General features: G+C 48.5%; 2 protein-coding genes across 3 annotated transcripts in view; one reads left to right on the top strand and one right to left on the bottom strand.

The window, feature by feature from the left end:
- Positions 1-120: 120 nt before the first annotated feature.
- Positions 121-14036, bottom strand: SPACA9 (sperm acrosome associated 9). Of its 2 annotated transcripts, none has more exons than XM_007672771.3 (5): positions 13868-14036; positions 4355-4505; positions 2129-2331; positions 948-1282; positions 121-185 (listed from the first exon to the last, which is right to left on the bottom strand). In XM_007672771.3, exons 1-5 carry the CDS (start codon positions 13873-13875, stop codon positions 145-147), a joined length of 738 nt encoding a protein of 245 aa, XP_007670961.1. In that variant the 5' UTR covers positions 13876-14036; the 3' UTR covers positions 121-144. The 2 variants fall into 2 exon arrangements, with proteins under 2 accessions (XP_007670961.1, XP_001511487.2); XM_001511437.5 differs by having other exon boundaries at positions 1129-1282; positions 13868-14032.
- Positions 14037-17230: 3194 nt separating this feature from the next.
- Positions 17231-19088, top strand: part of AK8 (adenylate kinase 8) — a 139003-nt gene continuing 137145 nt past the window's right edge. The window contains exon 1 of the mRNA XM_029062243.2: positions 17231-17359. Coding sequence (XP_028918076.1) covers positions 17276-17359 — 84 coding nt within the window. The 5' untranslated portion in view covers positions 17231-17275. The remainder of the gene's footprint in view (positions 17360-19088) is intronic.

Here is a 19088-nt window from a genome sequence, read left to right as displayed (position 1 = left end):
GTAAGGAAATTGAATCGCCATTATGTTAATACCTCTCAAATAAGGAATGGGGAAGGACAAGTGTTAGACCAGGACCCCAGCCTTATGTCTCGTGGACCAATCCCAAAAGTTAGCCGGCCAGAAAGGTAGTGGAGCATTTTATTCTCAACTGTTTTCCTTGAAGCAAGAGACAGTAGCTAAGTCACCTGTGCAAAGGAGAAAACCAACAATCAGACCTCAGTCCTGGCAAGGGACACCTTTCAAGCCGCTAGCTCCCGAGTGACAAGTGGCAGCAGACCCGCGTAGCGCCACGGGTTCAGGATCGACTTGACCGTCTGCCTTCCATCCCCCCTCATAGGTGATAACCATCGACCAGTGACCTTTCTTCCAAAGGATGGGCCCCATACAGTCTGAAAACTCATGAATCCTTCACAATGAGGTGGGAAGCGAGTCCTATCCCCATTTTATAGCAGGGAAAACTGAGGTTCGGTGTCATTTAAATGACTTGCCCAAGATAACCAAGGAGGCCCACGGTTGGGAAAGGGACCAGCCGAGGACACGGTAGTTTCCAGGTGTCAGTGGACAGACTGGCAGGTTTCAAAGGACTGCAATGATTTGCTTCTGTCCTCCCTCCCGCTCCCCTGTGTTGGAGGAGTTAAGGAAACCGGGGAACACCAGGTGGGAAACAAACAGGTAACATATCTTTCCCTTTGCTTACCCTCCCTCTGCGGACACCCTCTTCAGCCGAGGCAGGTGGGATTTGGCTGAAGTGCGTGCTGGCGGAGAGGAAGGGAGGAAGAGGTGGCTGTGAAGTGACATTTTGCCCCAAGAGGTGGTAAGGATGTGGGTGGTGGATTAAGTGCGGGGGGGGGGGGGGAAGCTAGTAAGCGCTGAGAGAAACCCGCAAACGTCCCCCCCACCCCGCTGTTCCCGTGAATAGCGACTCAGTATCTACTGCATGGTTATACCAGGAGGTCTCCAGGGAGGCTTGGAATTTCTCCTTAGGTCTGGCCCTCTGGGTGTGGCATCGTCCTGTTTAGTGACCCTGTTTGTCTTGCACTTAAATGAGGTTTGGGTGGCAGTGGTCTGGTAAGTACGGTGGTCTCTGCCTTCCTCAATGTTCAGGAAATCAGTCTGCGTGGCACTCACTTGCTGCTGCTGCAAGGCTTTACGAGGGAGCTTCTCTGTCTGGGCGATCCACTCTTTCATCAAATCCAGCACGACCGGGATAAGGCTCACCACACCGCCGTAGTGGTTCCTAGCCTCGTCACAGCTCAGGTGGTTCACCACATCGTGGGGATACCTGAAGGTCAGGAAGAAGGTGCAGGAGGGTCAAGCAGGCCCCTGACCATTAGGGGTACCCACGTCTGACCCAGCTCCACCCTCTCTCCCCTCTCCAGTTGTCAGCGAGTCAGGCTTTCTGCGGGTCTGAGGCTGGGCCCGGGACGAGCAGTTGAGACGGTCAGTGTGGGCGTTAGGAGGAAGATCAGAGAGAGAGAAACAGCGTGACTTGGCGGATGGAGTACGGGCCGGGAGTCAAAAGGACACGGGTTCTCATCCCGGCTTGGCCACTTGTCTGCTGTGTGACCGAAGAGAAGCCACTTCACTTCTCTCTGCCTCAGTTCCCTCATCTGTAAAATGAGGATTAAGAGTGAGAGCCCCATATGGGACAACTCGATTAACTTTTATCCACCCTAGCGCTTTAGAAAGCTGCCTGGGACCATAGTAAACTCTTAACAAGTTTCACAGTTTCTCTGCTCCACATGCTCCGAAACCGAAGCGTCACGGAGATGCTGTTGCGGCAAGTGGACCTCTTTTCTACCTCTACTTCCAGACCTTCTAACCCCGCCCCATCCTCATCTCAGTCGGGGTGAATGGTTAAGTGCAGCAAGGGTAAGAACTCATCGAAAGATCCCTTTGAAGAACAAGCCCAAGGGCAGTGGAGGTAGAAGTTAAACATTGGAGCCGGGTGAGCTTCCCTTAGAACCGAGACTTGGCCCTTGGGCAAAAGGGACTTTGACTCCTCGGGAGGGCCTAGGGCCTATGGAAGTTGGGCATATGGAAGTCGAAGCCCCCCTCGGAGATGGGGATCGGGTCTGGCTATCCCAGAGCACCCCGGGCTTCGGCCAGGAGGAGCAGGGGCACCTACTTAGCCCTGAGCGTGCTCAGGTCGTTGCCGTGGCTGACGAGGGCTTTGCATTTCTCGAGGATGGAGTTGGTGGTCGCGGTGCCGGGATGCAGGGTTTCAAACTGCTGGCACAACTTGTTCATCTCTGTGCAGATGTCCAGGAACATGAGCAGGACCCGCTGGTCAGTGCTGTTGTTACAGTGGTGGTCCATGTAATTCTGCACCTAATCACAAATCCGCACATCAACATTCATGCCGGTAGAACTCGAGATGGGCCACCCAAGCTCACTCTCACAACAGGGGTTTATTGGGGGGGGAGGGGGGGCCTGCGGTGTTGGGGCCTTTGTGTGTAAAATACCAAAAAAAAAATAGTTTAACTCTTCTCCTTCCTCCCAAGTCAACATGAAGAAGCAACGTGGCCTAGGGGAAAGAGCATGGGCCTGGGAGTCAGAGGACCCGTGCTCTAATCCTGCCTAACGTCTCTGGGTCTGTTCCTTCATCTGCAAAATGGGGATTCAATACCTGTTCTCCCTCCTACTTCGTTCAAGCGTAGTTGAGCGCTTACTGTGAGCAGAGCACTCTACGAAGCACTTGGGGGAAGTCCAATGCAACATTAAACAGACACATTCCCTGTCCACAACGAGCTTATAGTCCTATTTAGGTAAGCCCGGTGGGGGACCTCATTATCTTGTCTCTCCCTCAGTTCTTCTTATGGTGCTTGGATAGTAACTGCTTAACAAAAAAAGTCACTATTAATATTATCATTATTAGCATTGGTTGTACACAGCCCTGGGCATCCTATGTAGCTCTTTGATCTCAGCCAAGGACAGGTGTGGTATGTTTCTGTTGCCTCGCAGCCTCTGGTTCCAGCAGGCCGGGGCCGCCTCTCTACCCTTTCTTCCTTGGTAACAAAATCCTTGGCTGCAACTTGAATCTCTGACCCTGTTGTTTCGATGACCTATTTGCCTTCGTTGCATAGGGCCTCATGCTACGGCAGGCAGAGGTGCCTGCTAGCTGCAACGAGGGAGGTTCTGGCAGAGCATCTACCAGCTGGGAAGATTGTGGAGGTCATCCAGTCTATCCCCCTGCCTCTTAATGCTTTCTAGAGTGATGGATGTCAATGACATTCTCAGTAAGTGCTAGGGAGAAGCAGTGTGGCGGAATGAATAGATCATGGGCCTGGGAGTCAGAAGGATTTGGGTTGGAATCCCTGCTCCACCACATGTCTGCTCTGTGGCCTTGGGGAAGTCACTTCACTTCTCTGGGCCTCTGTGACCTCATCTGTAAAATGGGGATGAGTGTGAGCCCCATGTGGGAGAGGGACTGCGTCCAACCTGATTAACCTGTATCTTCCCCAGTGCTTAGAACAGTGCTTGGAACATAGTAAGCACTTAAGCAACCCTTTTTTAAGGGACTGAGTTTATTGTGGGCAGGGAACGTGTTTATTGTTACCTTGTACTTTCCCAAGCGCTTAGTACAGGGGAAGCAGCGTGGCTCAGTGGAAAGAGCCTGGGCTTCGGAGTCAGAGGTCATGAGTTCGACTCCCGGCTCTGCCACCTGTCAGCTGTGTGACTGTGGGCAAGTCACTTAACTTGTGCCTCAGTTACCTCATCTGTAAAATGGGGACTAACTGAGCCTTTCGTGGGACAACCTGATTACCCTGTATCTACCCCAGCGCTTAGAACAGTGCTCTGCACATAGTAAGTGCTTAACAAATACCAACATTATTACAGTGCTCTGCACACAGTAAACACTCAGATGACTGGCCTTCTTGGGCAAGTCACCCCAGCACTAAGAACCCTTAGACTCACAAAGTCTTACCATCTAATCTGTCTCGCCTGCTTAACAAATACCATCATTATTATTATTATTATTATTATTTACCCGGGGGGGGGGTCCCCCACAAAAGGGGCTTGTACCTGAAAGGTTCTGTCTCTGGCTTATTAATGGAGAACAGGTCCCTCCTGCTGCTGCTTGTTTGCCGAGATAGTTGCATGATGGAATTTGGGGCGAGCTGCCGGTTTAAGTCCCTATGCCGGTTGCTACCCCAAACCAGGGACCCAGCCCCAGTGTTGGGGCGACAGGGAGATCCTAAAACAAGACGGGAATCCGGACCTTTCCTTCTCGACAGAGATGGGAAAGTAGGCTGAGTCACTAAAATCCTTTCCATAGAGATCTGTCCCTATCTCGCTAAGACAGTATTGATTTAGCATTAAAAAAGAGGCTGAGGACTTGTGCCCGCCCTACCTGCCCAATGCTTGAAACAGGCCTGATCTTGTCGTGGGCATTCTCTCGGGTGTGCTCCAAGGCCATGACGAAAGTGAACTGCTGCTGCTGGAAGAGTTTGTAGGTCTGTTCTATGTTCCGCAGAAATTCCTTCGCTTCGTTTATTTTCCTCCTGGATGGACATAAGAACGATGAGGAGGAGGGGGATGCTGTCTTTTGAGCCCCTGGGGAGGACAGGATGTTAAGTTTGACCTGAGTGAACACATGTCAATTCTACATGTGTTCTCGGAGTCTCAGGCTTTAATAATAATGTAGTATTCGAGCACTTAGTTTGTGCCAGACACCGCACAAAGCACTGGAGTAGGTACAAGCTGATCGCGTTGGACACGGTCCCTGTTCCGCAGAGCTCACGGTCTTGATCCCCGTTTTACAGATGAGGTCACCGAGGCACAGAGACGTTATGACTTGCTCAAAATCACACAGCAGATGTGGCAAATCCAGGTTTAGAACCCAGGACCTTCTGACTCCCAAGCCCATACTCTATCCACTAGGTCATGCTGCTGTGTGGAATAGGAGGCCCAATAGGCTGCTTGGACAACAGTCTGTGATCTGGACCTGCATGGCTGTAGCTATCAAAGTGGGTAAAGAGTGGTTTAATGGAATGGTCAGTTAACTGAATCATTATTATTATTATTGTTGTTGTCAACATTATTACAGTGCCTACTATGTGTCAAGCACGATACTAAGTGCTAGTGGATAGAGTAGGGGCCTGGGAGGCAGTAGGTCCTACTCGGGGCTCACATATAGGAGGGAGAACAGGTATCGAATCCCCATTTTGTGGATGAGGGAACTGAAGCACAGAGAAATGAAGTGACTTGCCTCAGCCTAAGAAGCAGGTAAGTGTGGAGTACGAATTAAAACCCAGGTCCTCTGACTCCCATGCCCGTGGTCTTTCCATTAGGCCGCACTGCTTCTCTTGGTTGAAATAGTATGGCTACCCAAGCACCAAGTTCAGGACTCTGCACAGAGCACTCAATAAATGCCAGTGACTGCTGAGCAAATTGGAGTGTGTCTGGCCAAGCTATCCAAACACAATTCCATCTTGTTATAAAAATGGCATTAAGTGATTGCACTGAGGTAGAGACAAGATGATATGCCCATAGGTATGGGTTTCTTAAAGTTCCTTTTCCCCTTCTAGGCTATAAGCTTATTGTAGGCAGATAACATGTCTACCAACTCAGTTGCATTGTACTCTTCCCAGTTGCTTAGAATAGTGCTTTGCACAGAGTGTTTAAGGTGTGCAGAGATTTTTACTAAATCCCACTGATGAATTGCTTTCAGGACTTATGGAGGAGCTGGGCTGTGTAGGAAGGAGGGTACCCTTGATGGGGTAAAGTTAGGACAGTTTTTCATAACAGCCTAAATTATTTTATCTTGTCCCTGGGCCCAGGATGACCCACAGCAACCCAGGAAAGGGGAAGAGTTTGATCATGGACACTGGACAGACAAGGCCCCAGGCTTCCTCTTTTTAGTGGAAATCTCTAGTGCTAGACACTTAGTGCCCTTGGTGGGAGCACTGTACTGTGTAGAGCACTGTACTAAGCACTGGGGAGAGTACAATACAACAGGGTGAGTACAGGTGCTCCCTGCCTACAATGAGTTTGCAGTCATGAAGGGGAGACAGACATTAAACTAGATAGGGGAAATTACAGAGTTTAAGGACATGTACTTGTTATCAATGATAACACCAGGGCTGCCTAGACTTGGTTGCTCCCTCCATGGGGAGAGACAACCACCCCTTCTCCAGGATCATCCTCATTTCTCCCCATTTTATAGATGAAAAACTGAAATCCATTTATGATCTCACTGGGCATCATGCACTGAAGCCCAAGGAAGAGATTGACATTTAAGATGGTGTGACGCACTTCATATTGAACACCCCCTCCAAGGAAGGTAGGGAAAGTAGTAATATTAATAACTATGATATTTGTTAAGCACTTACTATGTGCCAGGCATTGTACTAAGTGTTGGGTGGATACAGGCAAATGGGGTTGGACCCAGTTCCTGTCCCACGTGGGTCTCGGTCTGGATCCCCATTTTACAGATGAGGTAACTGAGGCTCCGAGGAGTGAAGTGACTTGCCCGAGGTCACATAGCAGAGAAGTGGTAGAGCCATTAGACCCCGTGACCTGACTTCCAGGCCGGGGCTCTCTCTACTACGCCACGCTACTTCCCTATGTGGAAATGGAAAAACAAGCCCATTTAGCTTGACAGGTTCCTGCCAGGCAGAGTGGGGGAGTGCAAAGGGAAAGCGCCGCCACCCCAGACCTCTGAAGCAGTAAGTCAGCAGAGTCATAATGAAGGAAAGAAAGCCAGGAGGGACCACTGACAATCAGATGCAATAAACCCGAGTGGGTCTACTGTAAACATAATGGGGCAATGTATCACAGAACTGTCCTGAAAAGGCCCGAGGGAGCCATACTTCTGTATTAGCCAGTGGGAAGCAAGGCTGGGGCCCAAAAGGGTTCAGCACTGGCTTCTGAGAGGAAACGAAAGCTGGGAGGGGAAGGAGATGGAAAGGGGGACACAGAGAGAGGTTTCTGTGGGAGAAAGGGGAGTTGACAGAGAAGCAGCGTGGCTCAGTGGAAAGAGCACGGCCTTGGGAGTCAGAGGTCATGGGTTTGAATCCCGGCTCCGCCACTTCAATAGTATTTATTGAGCGCTTACTATGTGCAGAGCACTGTACCAAGCGCTTGGAATGGACAAATCGGCAACAGATAGAGACAGTCCCTGCCCTTTGACGGGCTTACGGTCTAATCGGGGGAGATTTACATTCACATCTTTACATTCAAAGTTATACAGAAGAAAGGAGGAAGGGAAAAAGTGGTTGATGTGATGAATGCCCAGATGTATGGCAATGCATTCTACCTCAAGTCGGAAGGTTCAGGTTTTTCCTAGTCCCTTCGCTCGGCCTAAAGGCCCTGATGCACTGCCCATCACCAATGTCAGGAAGTGGAGCCAAGTTGCCTAATTTGCAAAAGTGAACCCCACTGAACTGTTGATTTGAATCCTCCCCATCGGTTTCTTCTTCCACCTACTCTCCGGGTGGAACCAAAGGGGCACCAGTGTGCAGGGCTAAGCAAGAGGTGAATGCAAGCCAAGAGGCAAACTCTTACAAAACTGCACAGTTCCTATCAGTCTGAATAATAATAATAGTTCAGTGCTGGGGTAGATAATCAGGTGAGACCCAGTCCTTATACCACATGGAGTTCACAATCTTTAGGGATTGTAGTTTAAAGCTGTAGTATAATCATTGCGGCATTAGTTAAGTGCTTAGTTTGTGCCAGGCACTGTACTGAGCACTGGGATGGATAGAAGCAAATCGGGTTGGGCATAGTCCCTGTCCCACATGGGCCTCACAGTCTCAATTCCTATTTTACAGACGATTTAACTGAAGCACAGAAAAGTGAAGTGACTTGCCTACGGTCACTTGTCAGCTGGTGACTGTGGGCAAGTCACTTAACTTCTTTGTGCCTCAGTTACCTCATCTGTAAAATGGGGATTAAAACTGTGAGCCCCACGTGGGACAACCTGATCACCCTGTATCTACCCCAGCGCTTAGAACAGTGCTCTGCACATAGTAAGCGCTTAACAAATACCAACATTATTATTATTAACTTCGGGTCTTTAGGAAGAGGGACTGAAACACTGGCCCCAGATCTGGGTAAGAAGCTGAGGATACGGTTAGAGGGAAGGGAGAAGACGCTCAGGATCTGAATGATAAAGAGGAGAACCAGCAGTGACCAGCTAATCAAACAATCAACTAATAATGTTCTCCAAGCACATAGTGTTTGCAGATTATTATAATAATGTTTGTATTTGTTAAGTGTTTACTATGTGCCAAACACTGTTTTAAGTGCTGGGGGAGATACAAGGTAATCAGGTTGCCCCATGCAGAGCTCACAATCTGAATCCCCATTTTACAGATGAGGTAACTGAGGCACAGAGAAGTTGTGACGTGCCCAAAGTCACATAAGTGCTTGGCAGAGTACAATAGAAATAGAAGAGAGAATCCCTTCCTCTTTCATTGCCAACCCCTTTCCCATCTTCCCTACCTCTCCCATATAGGTCTGACTACCACTCATTCATTCAGTGGTATTTAGTGAGCGCTTACTGCGTGTAGAGCACTGTCCTAAGCACTTGGAAAATGCAATTTGGCAACAGATAGAGACAATCTGTACCCAACAATGGGCTCACAGTCTAGAAGGGGGGAGACAGACAACAAAACAAGTAGACAAGCATCAATAGCAACAATATAAATAAATAGGATTATAGACCTAAGCACATCTTTAATAAAATAAATAGAATAATAAATATGTACCTATACATACACTCTCCTCACCTTTAAAGCCTTAAGGTGTCCCATCCTCCAAGAGCCTTTCCTGATTAGGTCCTCTTCCCACCTCGCTCCTGCATTGTCTATGCAGTTGGATTCATATCCTTTTACCCCTTGATAGTCATCCCACCCTCAGCATTTATGAACCCACCTGTAGTTTATATTGTTCGCCTCCCCCTCTAACCGGTAAGCTCCTTGCGTGCAGGGGGATGTATCTGCCGACTCTGTGCTTTCTCAAGTGCTTAGTACAGGACTCGGCACACAATAAGTATTTGTACAATACCACTGATTGATTCAAGGAGCTTATGATCCATTAGGGGAGACAGATGCTAAATCACAGATAAGAGGAAATAAAAGTGTATAAAGATACGTACATAAATGTTGAGGGGGGTGAGTGCCCACGTACTTAAGCAGTATGGAAGTGCTGAAGTAGCAAGTGAGGATGTGGAGATGAGACTAATCAGTGAAGGCCTCCCGAAGGAGATGTGTTTTCAGAAGGACCTTGAAGATCTACAGGTCACTGATGGGAGAGGTGAAGGCTAATGGAGAAAACGTCTCCTGAGTCTTGCCTTTGAGGGAAATTAAAGTCAAACGAGCCCACCCCCGGTTACAATCAGTTGACCCCAACAAGGTACCGCCAAAGTTGGGAAGGGACCCCGAGTATCTCCCTCCTAACCCCAGAGTGATCCAGCAGATAGAGGTGCTTACTCTGTGCTAGGCACTGTATTAAGTGCGGGGGTGGATATGAGCAAATCGGGTAGTGCACAGTCCCTGTCGCACATGGGGCTCACAGTCTCAATCCCCATTTTACAGTTAAGGGAATTGAGGCTTAGAGAAGTCACTTGTCCAAGGTCACACAGCGGACAAGTGGAGGGGCTGGGATTAGAACCCAGGTCCTTCTGACTCTCGGGCTCGTGCTGTATCTGTTAGGCCACGCTACTTCTCTGTAGAGCTCTGGGCAGGTACCACCTGAGGGATACATCCCACTCAAAGCTGACAGAGCTTAGTTCGGCCCCTGGGTTTTGAGACAAGTCTTGGCGCCTGTATGTTTCTCAAGAGCCCAGTTCAGTGTTCTGCACAAAGTAAGAGCTCAAATGCTGTTGCTACTAAGAAGGGAAGTCCTCAATCTAATCTGGCCTGCCTAAATCTTTCCTCTCTTAAACTTGCAGGTCCATGGAGTTGAATTTTAATTATCTGGTGGAGAGCAGAACAGTCATTCTGTTACCAAAACTCAGGTCAGCTGTGGATGCTATTGCTTCCTGATCTGCCAAAGGCTTTATTCATTCATTCAGTAGTATTTATTGAGCACTTACTATGTGCAGAGCACTGTCCTAAGCACTTGGAATGTACAAATCGGTAACAGAGACAGTCCCTGCCCTTTGACGGGCTTACAGTCTAATCAGGTCTTTCCTTTCTTGATAGAGGAAGATAAAAGTCATCTTTTATTTTTTTCCCCTGCTTGTGACATGCCCAATCTATTTAAGAGCTGGCCAAAATAAGCTGTCCAAAGTGATTTGCCTCTGTACCAGACCTGGAGTGAGAGTCGGGCCAACTAAACTCATCTAAATGAGACCAAGGGCAGGGTACTTGCTCTCCATTTGGGCTGGAAAGGGAGTGATTATCCAGCAGGAAGCTAGCTTTAATAGATTCCTACTTTTCAGAGCTGCAAAAGGAGATTACATCATTATTCTGGAAAATGCCTAGGGCTTCAAATAAATGAGGGGAAAATATAAGCCATTTTAGAGATGTCTGGAAAGTGAAGGGCAACACTTGCTAATCACAAGATGAACAGACTTCTTTTGAGTTCAAGTGGCTTTTTTTGCGAAGCTTTCTATTAATTGTTTACTGTATAAAGTTAAGACATGCTGTAAAGGGTTTTCCTATCAATCAGTGGTACTTATTGAGTTCTTACTATGTGCAGAGCACTGTACTAAGTGCTTGGGAGAGCACAATGCAAGAGAGTTGGCGGACAGGTTCCCTGCTCACGATGAGTTTACAGTGTAGAGGGGAAGATATGCCCAATTATGCCACAGTCAGGGTCTCTCTACCTCTTTAGAGCTTGGGCCTGGGAGTCAGAAGGACATGGGTTCTAATCCTGGCTCTGCCTCTTGTCTGCTGCATGACCTTGGGTAAGTCACTTAACTTCTCTGTGCCTCAATTACCTCAACTGTAAATCAGGGATTAAGACTGGGACAGGGACTGTGTCCAACCCGATTTGCTTGTACTACCCCAAGCTTAGCACAGTGCCTGGCCCATAGTAAGAGCTTAACAAATACCACATTATTATTACTATTATTTGGTGTAGCTTTTAGAAAAACTAGTATCGGCTTCACTCTCAGGCTATTTCTTTGAGGCATTTCTTACTCAATTTCTGGGCAATCTTTCCTAGTATTAAAGCATGTGGCAAACAGGAATGGCTTGCTTGTGACAGGCTTCGTTATACCTTCTGCAGCACTTTAAAGCAGAGGGTTGATACTCTCCCAAGCACTTAGTACAGTGCTCTGCACAGAATAAGTGCTTAATAAAATACCATTGATTGACCGAAGTGTCATTACCCTGATTTGACGATAAAGGAAATCGAACCAAAAAAGAAAATGATTAGCCTTCAGGAGTCGTTGCAGGTTTAAAATAGAGGACCATCCCATATCCAGTCCTCTCCATCATGAAGCTGCTTATTCTGGGGTTTTTTATTTAAAGTTAATTGGCTGAGCCTGGTTTATTTACCCATCTTGCTTACCTAAATCTCCCAAAGCTAGAAAGCCAGTGGGAGAATTAAGAATTCATCTTCTGCTATTTTCCTGATTTTTTTTTAATGGCTTTTAAGTGCTTGCTGTATGTCAGGCACTGTACTGAGCAATAGGGTTGATACAAGATAATCAGTTTGGACCTGTCCATGTCCCCCATGGGGCTCATAATCTTAATCTCCATTTTACAGATGAGGTAATTGAGGCATAGAGAAGTTAAGTGACTTGCCCAAGATCACACAGCAGACAAGTGTCAGAGCCAGGCTTGGAAACCAGTTCCTCTGACTCCCAGGCCCATACTTTTCAGTGAGAAAAAAATTTGTGATGGGAAAAATATTTGTAGCGTTCTACTCTGACACTAATAATAATATGTCCTTGAATTGGGAAAACAAAACTGATCACTTTCTTAAAGCAAATTCCATTTGTAATTATAAAAAGGGGAATTGGGTGATACCACTGGCCAGAACAATCTCCAAGTGAATTTTTTAAAGTTTTTCCAGGCTGATTTGGCTGTGACTTAAAGAATTGCATTAGCACCAGATTCCCTGATGCATTTTATGAAGGTGGTTGGGGACAGGGATTGGGTTTGATTTTTTTTCAAACCTGTTCACTCTATCAACTTTCATGCCCTCTCCACCCTCCATTTCTTGCTCTGCAATTTCTAGAAGTACAAGTGGCTTCATGAGGATTTCAGGACCTGTGGCAGGTCTCTCTTCCACTCTCTCTCCCTCCCCCCCTTCCTTTCTTTCCCCTTCTTCTTCTTCTTCTCTTTCTCCTTTTTCTCTCTTTCCCCTTCTCTCTCTCCCCCCCCTTTTTCTCTCTTCCCCTTTTCTCTGTCTCTCCCTCCCCTTTTTTTTTTTCCCCTTCTCTACCTCTCCCCTCTTTCTCTTTCCCTTTCTTATTCTCTCTCCCCTCTTTTTCTCTCTCCCCCTCCTTCCCCCCTTCTTATGCTCTCTCCCCCTCCTTGTCCTCTCACTCCCCCACTCCCCCCGCCCCCCTTTTGTGCCGTCTCTCATACAGTTTTGATAAATGATTCCTGTGCGTTTGGGGTGGCTCCTACGGAAGTAGTGGAATTGCATGATTTGAAGAATATGAGCAATAATGTTGACTTAATAAGCTATAAAAAGGCAAAGACTGGCATTGGTGTCATCACCTCACTTAGAAATAGCATTCATCCATTTATTCAATGGTATTTATTGAGCATTTACTATGTGCAGAGCACTGTACTAAGCACTTGGAGTGTACAATTCGGCAACAGATAGAGACCATCCCTGCCCAATAAAGGGCTCATAGTCTAAATAGGGGAGCCAGACAGACAGCAAAACAAAACAAAACAGAACAAAACAAAACAAGACAACATCATCAAGATAAATAGAATCATGGAGATATAACCTCTTTAACAAAATAAATAGGGTAATAAATAATATATACAAGTATGCACAGTGCTGAGGGGAGGGGAAGGGGGGAGAGCAGAGGGCGGGAGAGACGGAAAAGCGTGACGAAGCTAGGTCCCTATCATATGTACTGAGCTAAGGGAGAGGGATTCCACAGGTGGTGTTGCTTTGCTTCCCTAGTACTAGGGCTTTCAGGGTGAGATGCCCCCTCTTCTTCTTAATTTTTTAAAGTGTTTGTTAAACCTTACTATGTGCCAGGCACTGTAGCACTAGAGTAGACATAAGGTAATCAGGTTGGACATAGTCCTTGGCTCATGGACTTAATCCCATTTCACAGATGAGGAAACTGAGGCACAGTGAAGTGACTTGCCCAAGGTCACACAGCAGACAAGTGGCAGAGCCAGGATCAGAACCCAGGTCCTTCATACTCCCAGGCCTGTGCTCTTTCCACTAAGCCACGCTGCTTCTCTGGCGGGCACATTCCCCAACCTTTCTCCCTTCGGCTGATTACGGAGAGCTGTCACAGGCACTTCTGGCCGGAGGTCCTAACCGGGACTGTATTTTTTTTATGGCCCTCCTCTGCCAATGCTGACATCTCCGGGCCATCATCCCTACACCCACTGAGCCTGAGGCCGGGGCAGGATTTATGTCTGCCTGAGTTTCAGGCTGCCTTGGATTGCTGAGTTCCGCTTCATCTTCCTTCCACTCCTATTCCCTTCCTCTCTTTTAAAAGTAGCTGATCCAGATGGAAAATACCTCTTCCTCCCCATCAGCGCCCTCCAAATCTTTAGCCCGCTGCTCTCCCACCCCTCAACTCGGCCAGCTTTAGGGAGGGGAGGTCAAGCCTCCCCTTGGTTGCCCTCCTCCTCGGAGCGCACGTGGGACCCGAGCAGCTTGCTTTCCAGCTCAAGAGCTCTCTCTCTGCCCACTTTTCAGGTAAGTGATGCTCTAAGAAGGTTCTCATTCCTCCCCCAAGCCCCCTCCCCCCTATCTGCTTTACCCGGCCATGTTCCTGATGTGCCGGTGGCCCGCGGGAACGGGATGGAACTGCTGCGCCTCGGCCGAACCCTGTGGCTCCCCGGCAACCCGGCCGACACTGGTGACTGGAAACTGAGGCTGGTGTAAGGACAGGGAGCCAGGAGTGGGGGGGTTGGGGCGGGGCCTCTGGGGATTGTTTCCCCCGCTGCCATGGCAACGGGTCACGCGTCAGACCCAGCTAGGCCCGGAATCTTGGGCGATGACCAAAGCCTGGGGCCAGAGCGAGGGGGAGAGTGACTGTGTCGTCCAAACCCCCAGGTGGAAGGGTCATTTTGCTCAGGGCTTGGTCAGCAGTGAGAAGCAGCATGGCCTAGTGGATAGAGCACGGATCTGCGAGGCAGAAGGTCATGGGTTCTGATCCTCCCTCTGTCACTTGTCCGCTTTGTGGCCTTGGGCAAATCGCTTCACTTCTTTGGACCTCGGTTACCTTACCTGGAAAATGGGGATTGACTGTAAACCCCACACGGGGCAGAGACTGTGTCCAACCCAATTTACGTGTGTAAATTTAGGGTTTACTATGTAAAGCACTTAGTACAGGGCCTGGCACAAATTCAACAATTATGATGAGATTTGGCCCTCGCGGTTGGACTTACTCCCTTTATTCACCCCCTCCCTCAGCCCCACAGAACCTTTGTACATATTCTCAATTTACGTATTTATACTAACGTCTGTCTCCCCCTCTATACTGTACACTCGTTGTGGATCGGAAACCTGTCTACCAACTCTAGTGTGCTTTCCCAAGTATGGTGCTTTGCACGTAGTAAGGGATCAATAAATACGAACGAATGAACTCTGTTATATTGTACTCTCCCGAGCGCTTAGTACAGTTCTCAGCGCACACTAAGAGCTCAATAAATAGCATTGATTGCTTGCCCTCCCAACTTGGGGGAGGGTGGAAAGAGAGACATGACATGTCTTGAGTAGGGAATTTGTTATATATGTTGCTGAGGAGCAACATGGTGTTGTGGATAGAGCCCAGGTCTGGGAGTCAGAAGGTCATGGATTCTAATGCTGGTTCCGCCACTCGTCTGCTGTGTGACCTTGGGCAAGCCATTTCATGTCTCTCTGCCTCAGTTCCCTCATCTGTAAAATGGGAATGAAGACTGTGAGAGCCCTGTGTGCGACAGGGTGTGTGTCGAATTTGATTTGGTTGTATCCATCCCGGTGCTTAGTACAGTACCTGGCACATAGTAAGCTCTTAACAAATAGCATAATTATTACTGTTATTATCGTGCTGCACTCACCCAAGCGATTATTCCATTCATTCATTTAACTCATTCAGTCGTATTTATTAAGTGCCTACCGTGGGATGAGCACTGTACTATGCTTGAGAAACAACAGGACTTGAGAAACAATACAACAATCAAGAGTGACCCGATCCCCGCCCACAACACCCTCACAGTCTAGAGGAGGGGGAGACGGACAGTGATACAAATAGACATCAATGCAAATAAATAAAATGACAGATATATACATAAGTGCTTCGGGACTGGGGAGGGGGGCGGGGAAGAGCAAAGGGAGCAAGTCAGGGTGACGCAGAAGGGAATGGGAGATGAGGAAAAATAGTAATTACTATTATTACTATTATTATTATGGCATGTGTTAAATGCTTACTATATGCCAGGCACCGTTCTAAGCACTGGGGTAGATACAAGATGATCAGGTTGGACACACTCCCTGTCCCACACAGGACTCTCACAGTCTTATTCCCCATTTTATGGATGAGGTAATTGAGGCCCAGAGAAGTGAAGTGATTTGCCCAAAGTCACCCAGCAGCCAGATGTCAGAGCCAGAATTAGAACACAGCGTGGCTCAGTGGAAAGAGCCCGGGCTTTGGAGTCAGAGGTCAGGGGTTCGAATCCCGGCTCGGCCACCTGTCAGCTGTGTGACTTTGGGCAGGTCACTTAACTTCTCGGTGCCTCAGTGACCTCATCTGTAAAATGTGGATTAAGATTGTGAGCCCCAAGTGGGACAACCTGATTCCCCTGTGTCTACCCCAGCGCTTAGAACGGTGCTCGGCACATAGTAAGCGCTTAACAAATACCAACATTATTATTATTATTAACACAGGACCTTCTGACTCCCAGGCTCGGGCTCTAGCCCCTATACCATGCTGTTTCTCAAAGAGTGGGGCTTGGTGTGGGAAGGCCTCTTGGAGTCCCATGCTCTGCACACAGTAGGCCCTCAATAAATACAAGTGATTAATTGTATGTATGGATAGATGGATCACTCAGCGTGGCTTAGTGGAAAGAGCCCGCGCTTGGGAGTCAGAGGACATGGGTTCTAATCCCGGATCTGCCACCTGTCAGCTGTGTGGCCTTGGGCAGGCTACTTCACTTCCCTGGGCCTCAGTTCCCTCATCTGTAAAATGGGGATGAAGACTGCGAGCCCCACGGGGGACAACTTGATGACCTCGTATCTGCCCCAGAGTTTAGAATTGTGGCGCATAGTACGTGCTTACCAAATACCATAATTAATAACTATATTCTATACTACTGATGCCTGTCTGCTTGCTTTGTTGTCTGTCTCCCCGCTTCCAGACCGGGAGCATGTTGTTGGGTAGGGCTTGTCTCTATCTGTTGCTGAATTGTACTTTCCAAGCGCTTAGGACAGCCTCAGTCACCTCATCTGTAAAATGGGGATTAACTGTGAGCCTCCTGATTACTCTGTATCTACCCCAGCCCTCAGAACAGTGCTCTGCACATAGTAAGCGCTTAACAAATACCAACATTATTATTATTAGTAAGCGCTTAACAAATACCAATACCAACATTATTATCATTATGCTCTGCACACAGTAAGCACTCAATAAATGTAATTGGATGGATGGAATGCCCTCCCTCCACCAAACTAACTCTCTTCCCCCCTTCAAAGCCCTACTGAGAGCTCACCTCCTCCAGGAGGCCTTCCCAGACTGAGCCCTCCCTTTCCCTCTACCCCTCCTCCCCCTTCCCCCTCCTCCCTCCTTCTGCTCTACCCCCTTCCCCTCCCCACAGCACCGGTGCCTCTTTCTATGCATCATTTATTACTCTATTTATGATGTGTATATCTCTATGTTTCTATGGATCACGATGGTATTAATGCCTATTTGTTTTTGCTGCCTGTCTCCCTCGTTTAGCCTGTGAGCCTGTTGTTGGGCAGGGATGGTCTCGGATGCCCAATTGTCCATTCCAAGCGCTTAGTCCAGCGCTCTGCACCTAGTAAGCGTTCAATAAATAGGGATGGATGGCTGGATGGATGTCTCCCCAACAGGCCCCTTGTCCCCAGAGTCCGGTGGGCGGGGCCGGAGCGGTGACGTCAGAGCCGGGAGGCGTCCCTAGCAACGGTGCACGGTTGCTAAGGGGAGGCTGCAGCCGTCTCCTTGGACGTGATGGACGCCACCAGCGGGCCGCACCACATCCCCCCGGCCATCGCCTTGTACGCCGATCAGTACCACGTCTTCGAGCTGATGCAGGTGACCCGGGGGAGGGCGGCCTCCATGTGGTCCCCCCCGCCCCTCCTTCTGTCGCGACCACAAGGACTGGATCGCGATATATCGAGGCCCGCCACCCGGCTGGTTCCCGTGCAATCCCAACCGGTGGCCTTGAGCGTGTGTTTAGGGCGTGAGCCCGTCGCTGGGCAGGGATGGTCTCTCTCGGTGGTCCAATTGGACTGTCCAAGCGTTTAGGACAGTGCTCGGCACCCGGGAAATACGATCGAGTGAGTGAATGCGTGCAGAGCCCTGGACCAAGCGCTCGGGAGAATAGTCAATCGCACTCATCGCAGAGAAGGAGCGTGGCTTGGTGGAAAGTGGTCCTGAGTTCCAATCCCGGCCCCGCCCCCTCCTCAGCTGTGTGTCTTTGGGCAAGCCGAGTCACTTCTCTGGGCCTCGGTGACCTCATCTGCAAAATGGGGATGAAGACTGGGACCTTGTCTCTTTCCCAGCGCTTAGAACAGTGGCCGGGGCGTAATAAGCGTTTCACAAATACCAGAGTTACTTACTGAGTGCTCACCGTGTGCAGAACACTGGACTAAGCGCTTGGGAGAGTCCAACAGAAGAATAAATAGAGGCATTCCCTGCCCACGACGAGCAGGGTTGATAGACATGTCCCATGTCCCCCGTGAGCTTAGAGTTTAGAAGGATCGCCGTTCTAGCTCGCAGCTTGCTTTTGGTGGGGTGGGGGCTTTAGGGGCAGTGGATCAGAATTCCTTGGGTTGCAAAACCAGCAGGAGAATCCAGAGTCGTGGCCTTTATTAATGATAATAATAATAACGACTGTGTGATTTAAGCACTTCCTATGTGCCAAGCAGTGGGGTAGATACAAGGTCATCAGGTTGGACAGAGTCCCCGGTCCCTCATGGGGCTCACAGTCTTGATCCCCATTTTACAGATGAGCTAACTGAGGTACAGAGAAGTTAAATGACTTGCCCAAGGGCACACAGCAGATGTGTGGCAGTGGCGGCATTAGAACCCACAACCTCTGCCCCCCTCCCACCCGGCCAGTGTTCTTTCCATTCGGCTGTGCCTTCTGCTCCTGCTCTGCAGAAAAGTTTCCGAGCACTATGGACCACCCCAACTGCCCCGACTTGAAACTATGTAGAAAAATTTTTTTGAGTATACATTTGAAGTGGATTTTTTTTTTTGAAAGCCTTGTTGCCTAGAGGAAAGACCACAGACCTGAGAGTTAGAGAACCTGGATTCTAATATTGGCTCCACCATGGCAAGTCACTTGACTTCTCTGTGCCTCAGTTACCTCATCTGTTAAATGGGGATTAAGACTGTGAGCCTCACGTGAGACAACCTGATTACCCTGTATCTACCCCAGTGCTTAGAACAGTGCTCTGCACATAGTAAGTGCTTAACAAAAACCAATATTATTATTATTATTATTGTGGCATTGGGAAAGACACTAAGCTTCTCTGTGCCTCAGTTTCTTCATCTGTATAATGGGGATGAAATACCTGTTCTCCCTCCTTCTTAGATTGTGAGCTCCAAGAGGGACAGGGACTGTGTCTCACCTGATTATTTTGTTTCAGCCCCAGTGCTTAGATCAGAAACATTTCACCAATATCATCGTTATTAGAAGCGGCTCAACATCCCAAACCCATCTTATCTGTTGTCAGCATGTGGAAGTATGGACATTTGAATTTCTCCTAAGTATCTATCTGACTTTAACGCACGACTTCGAGTTTTAACAGAAACT

The sequence above is a fragment of the Ornithorhynchus anatinus genome, chromosome 4 (assembly GCF_004115215.2).
Source record: "Ornithorhynchus anatinus isolate Pmale09 chromosome 4, mOrnAna1.pri.v4, whole genome shotgun sequence".
NCBI classification, from domain to species: domain Eukaryota; kingdom Metazoa; phylum Chordata; class Mammalia; order Monotremata; family Ornithorhynchidae; genus Ornithorhynchus; species Ornithorhynchus anatinus.
This window is presented reverse-complemented; position numbering and strand designations above follow the sequence as displayed.

Excerpts from the sequence above, each read along its gene's own strand:
- SPACA9 (XM_007672771.3), bottom strand. Across the intron at positions 2,332-4,354 it reads CTGTTTCAAGCATTGGGCAG|GTGCAGAATTACATGGACCA; the intron begins GTAGGGCGGGCA and ends ATTTGTGATTAG. Across the intron at positions 186-947 it reads GCCTCCCTGGAGACCTCCTG|GTGACTTAGCTACTGTCTCT; the intron begins GTATAACCATGC and ends TCCTTTGCACAG.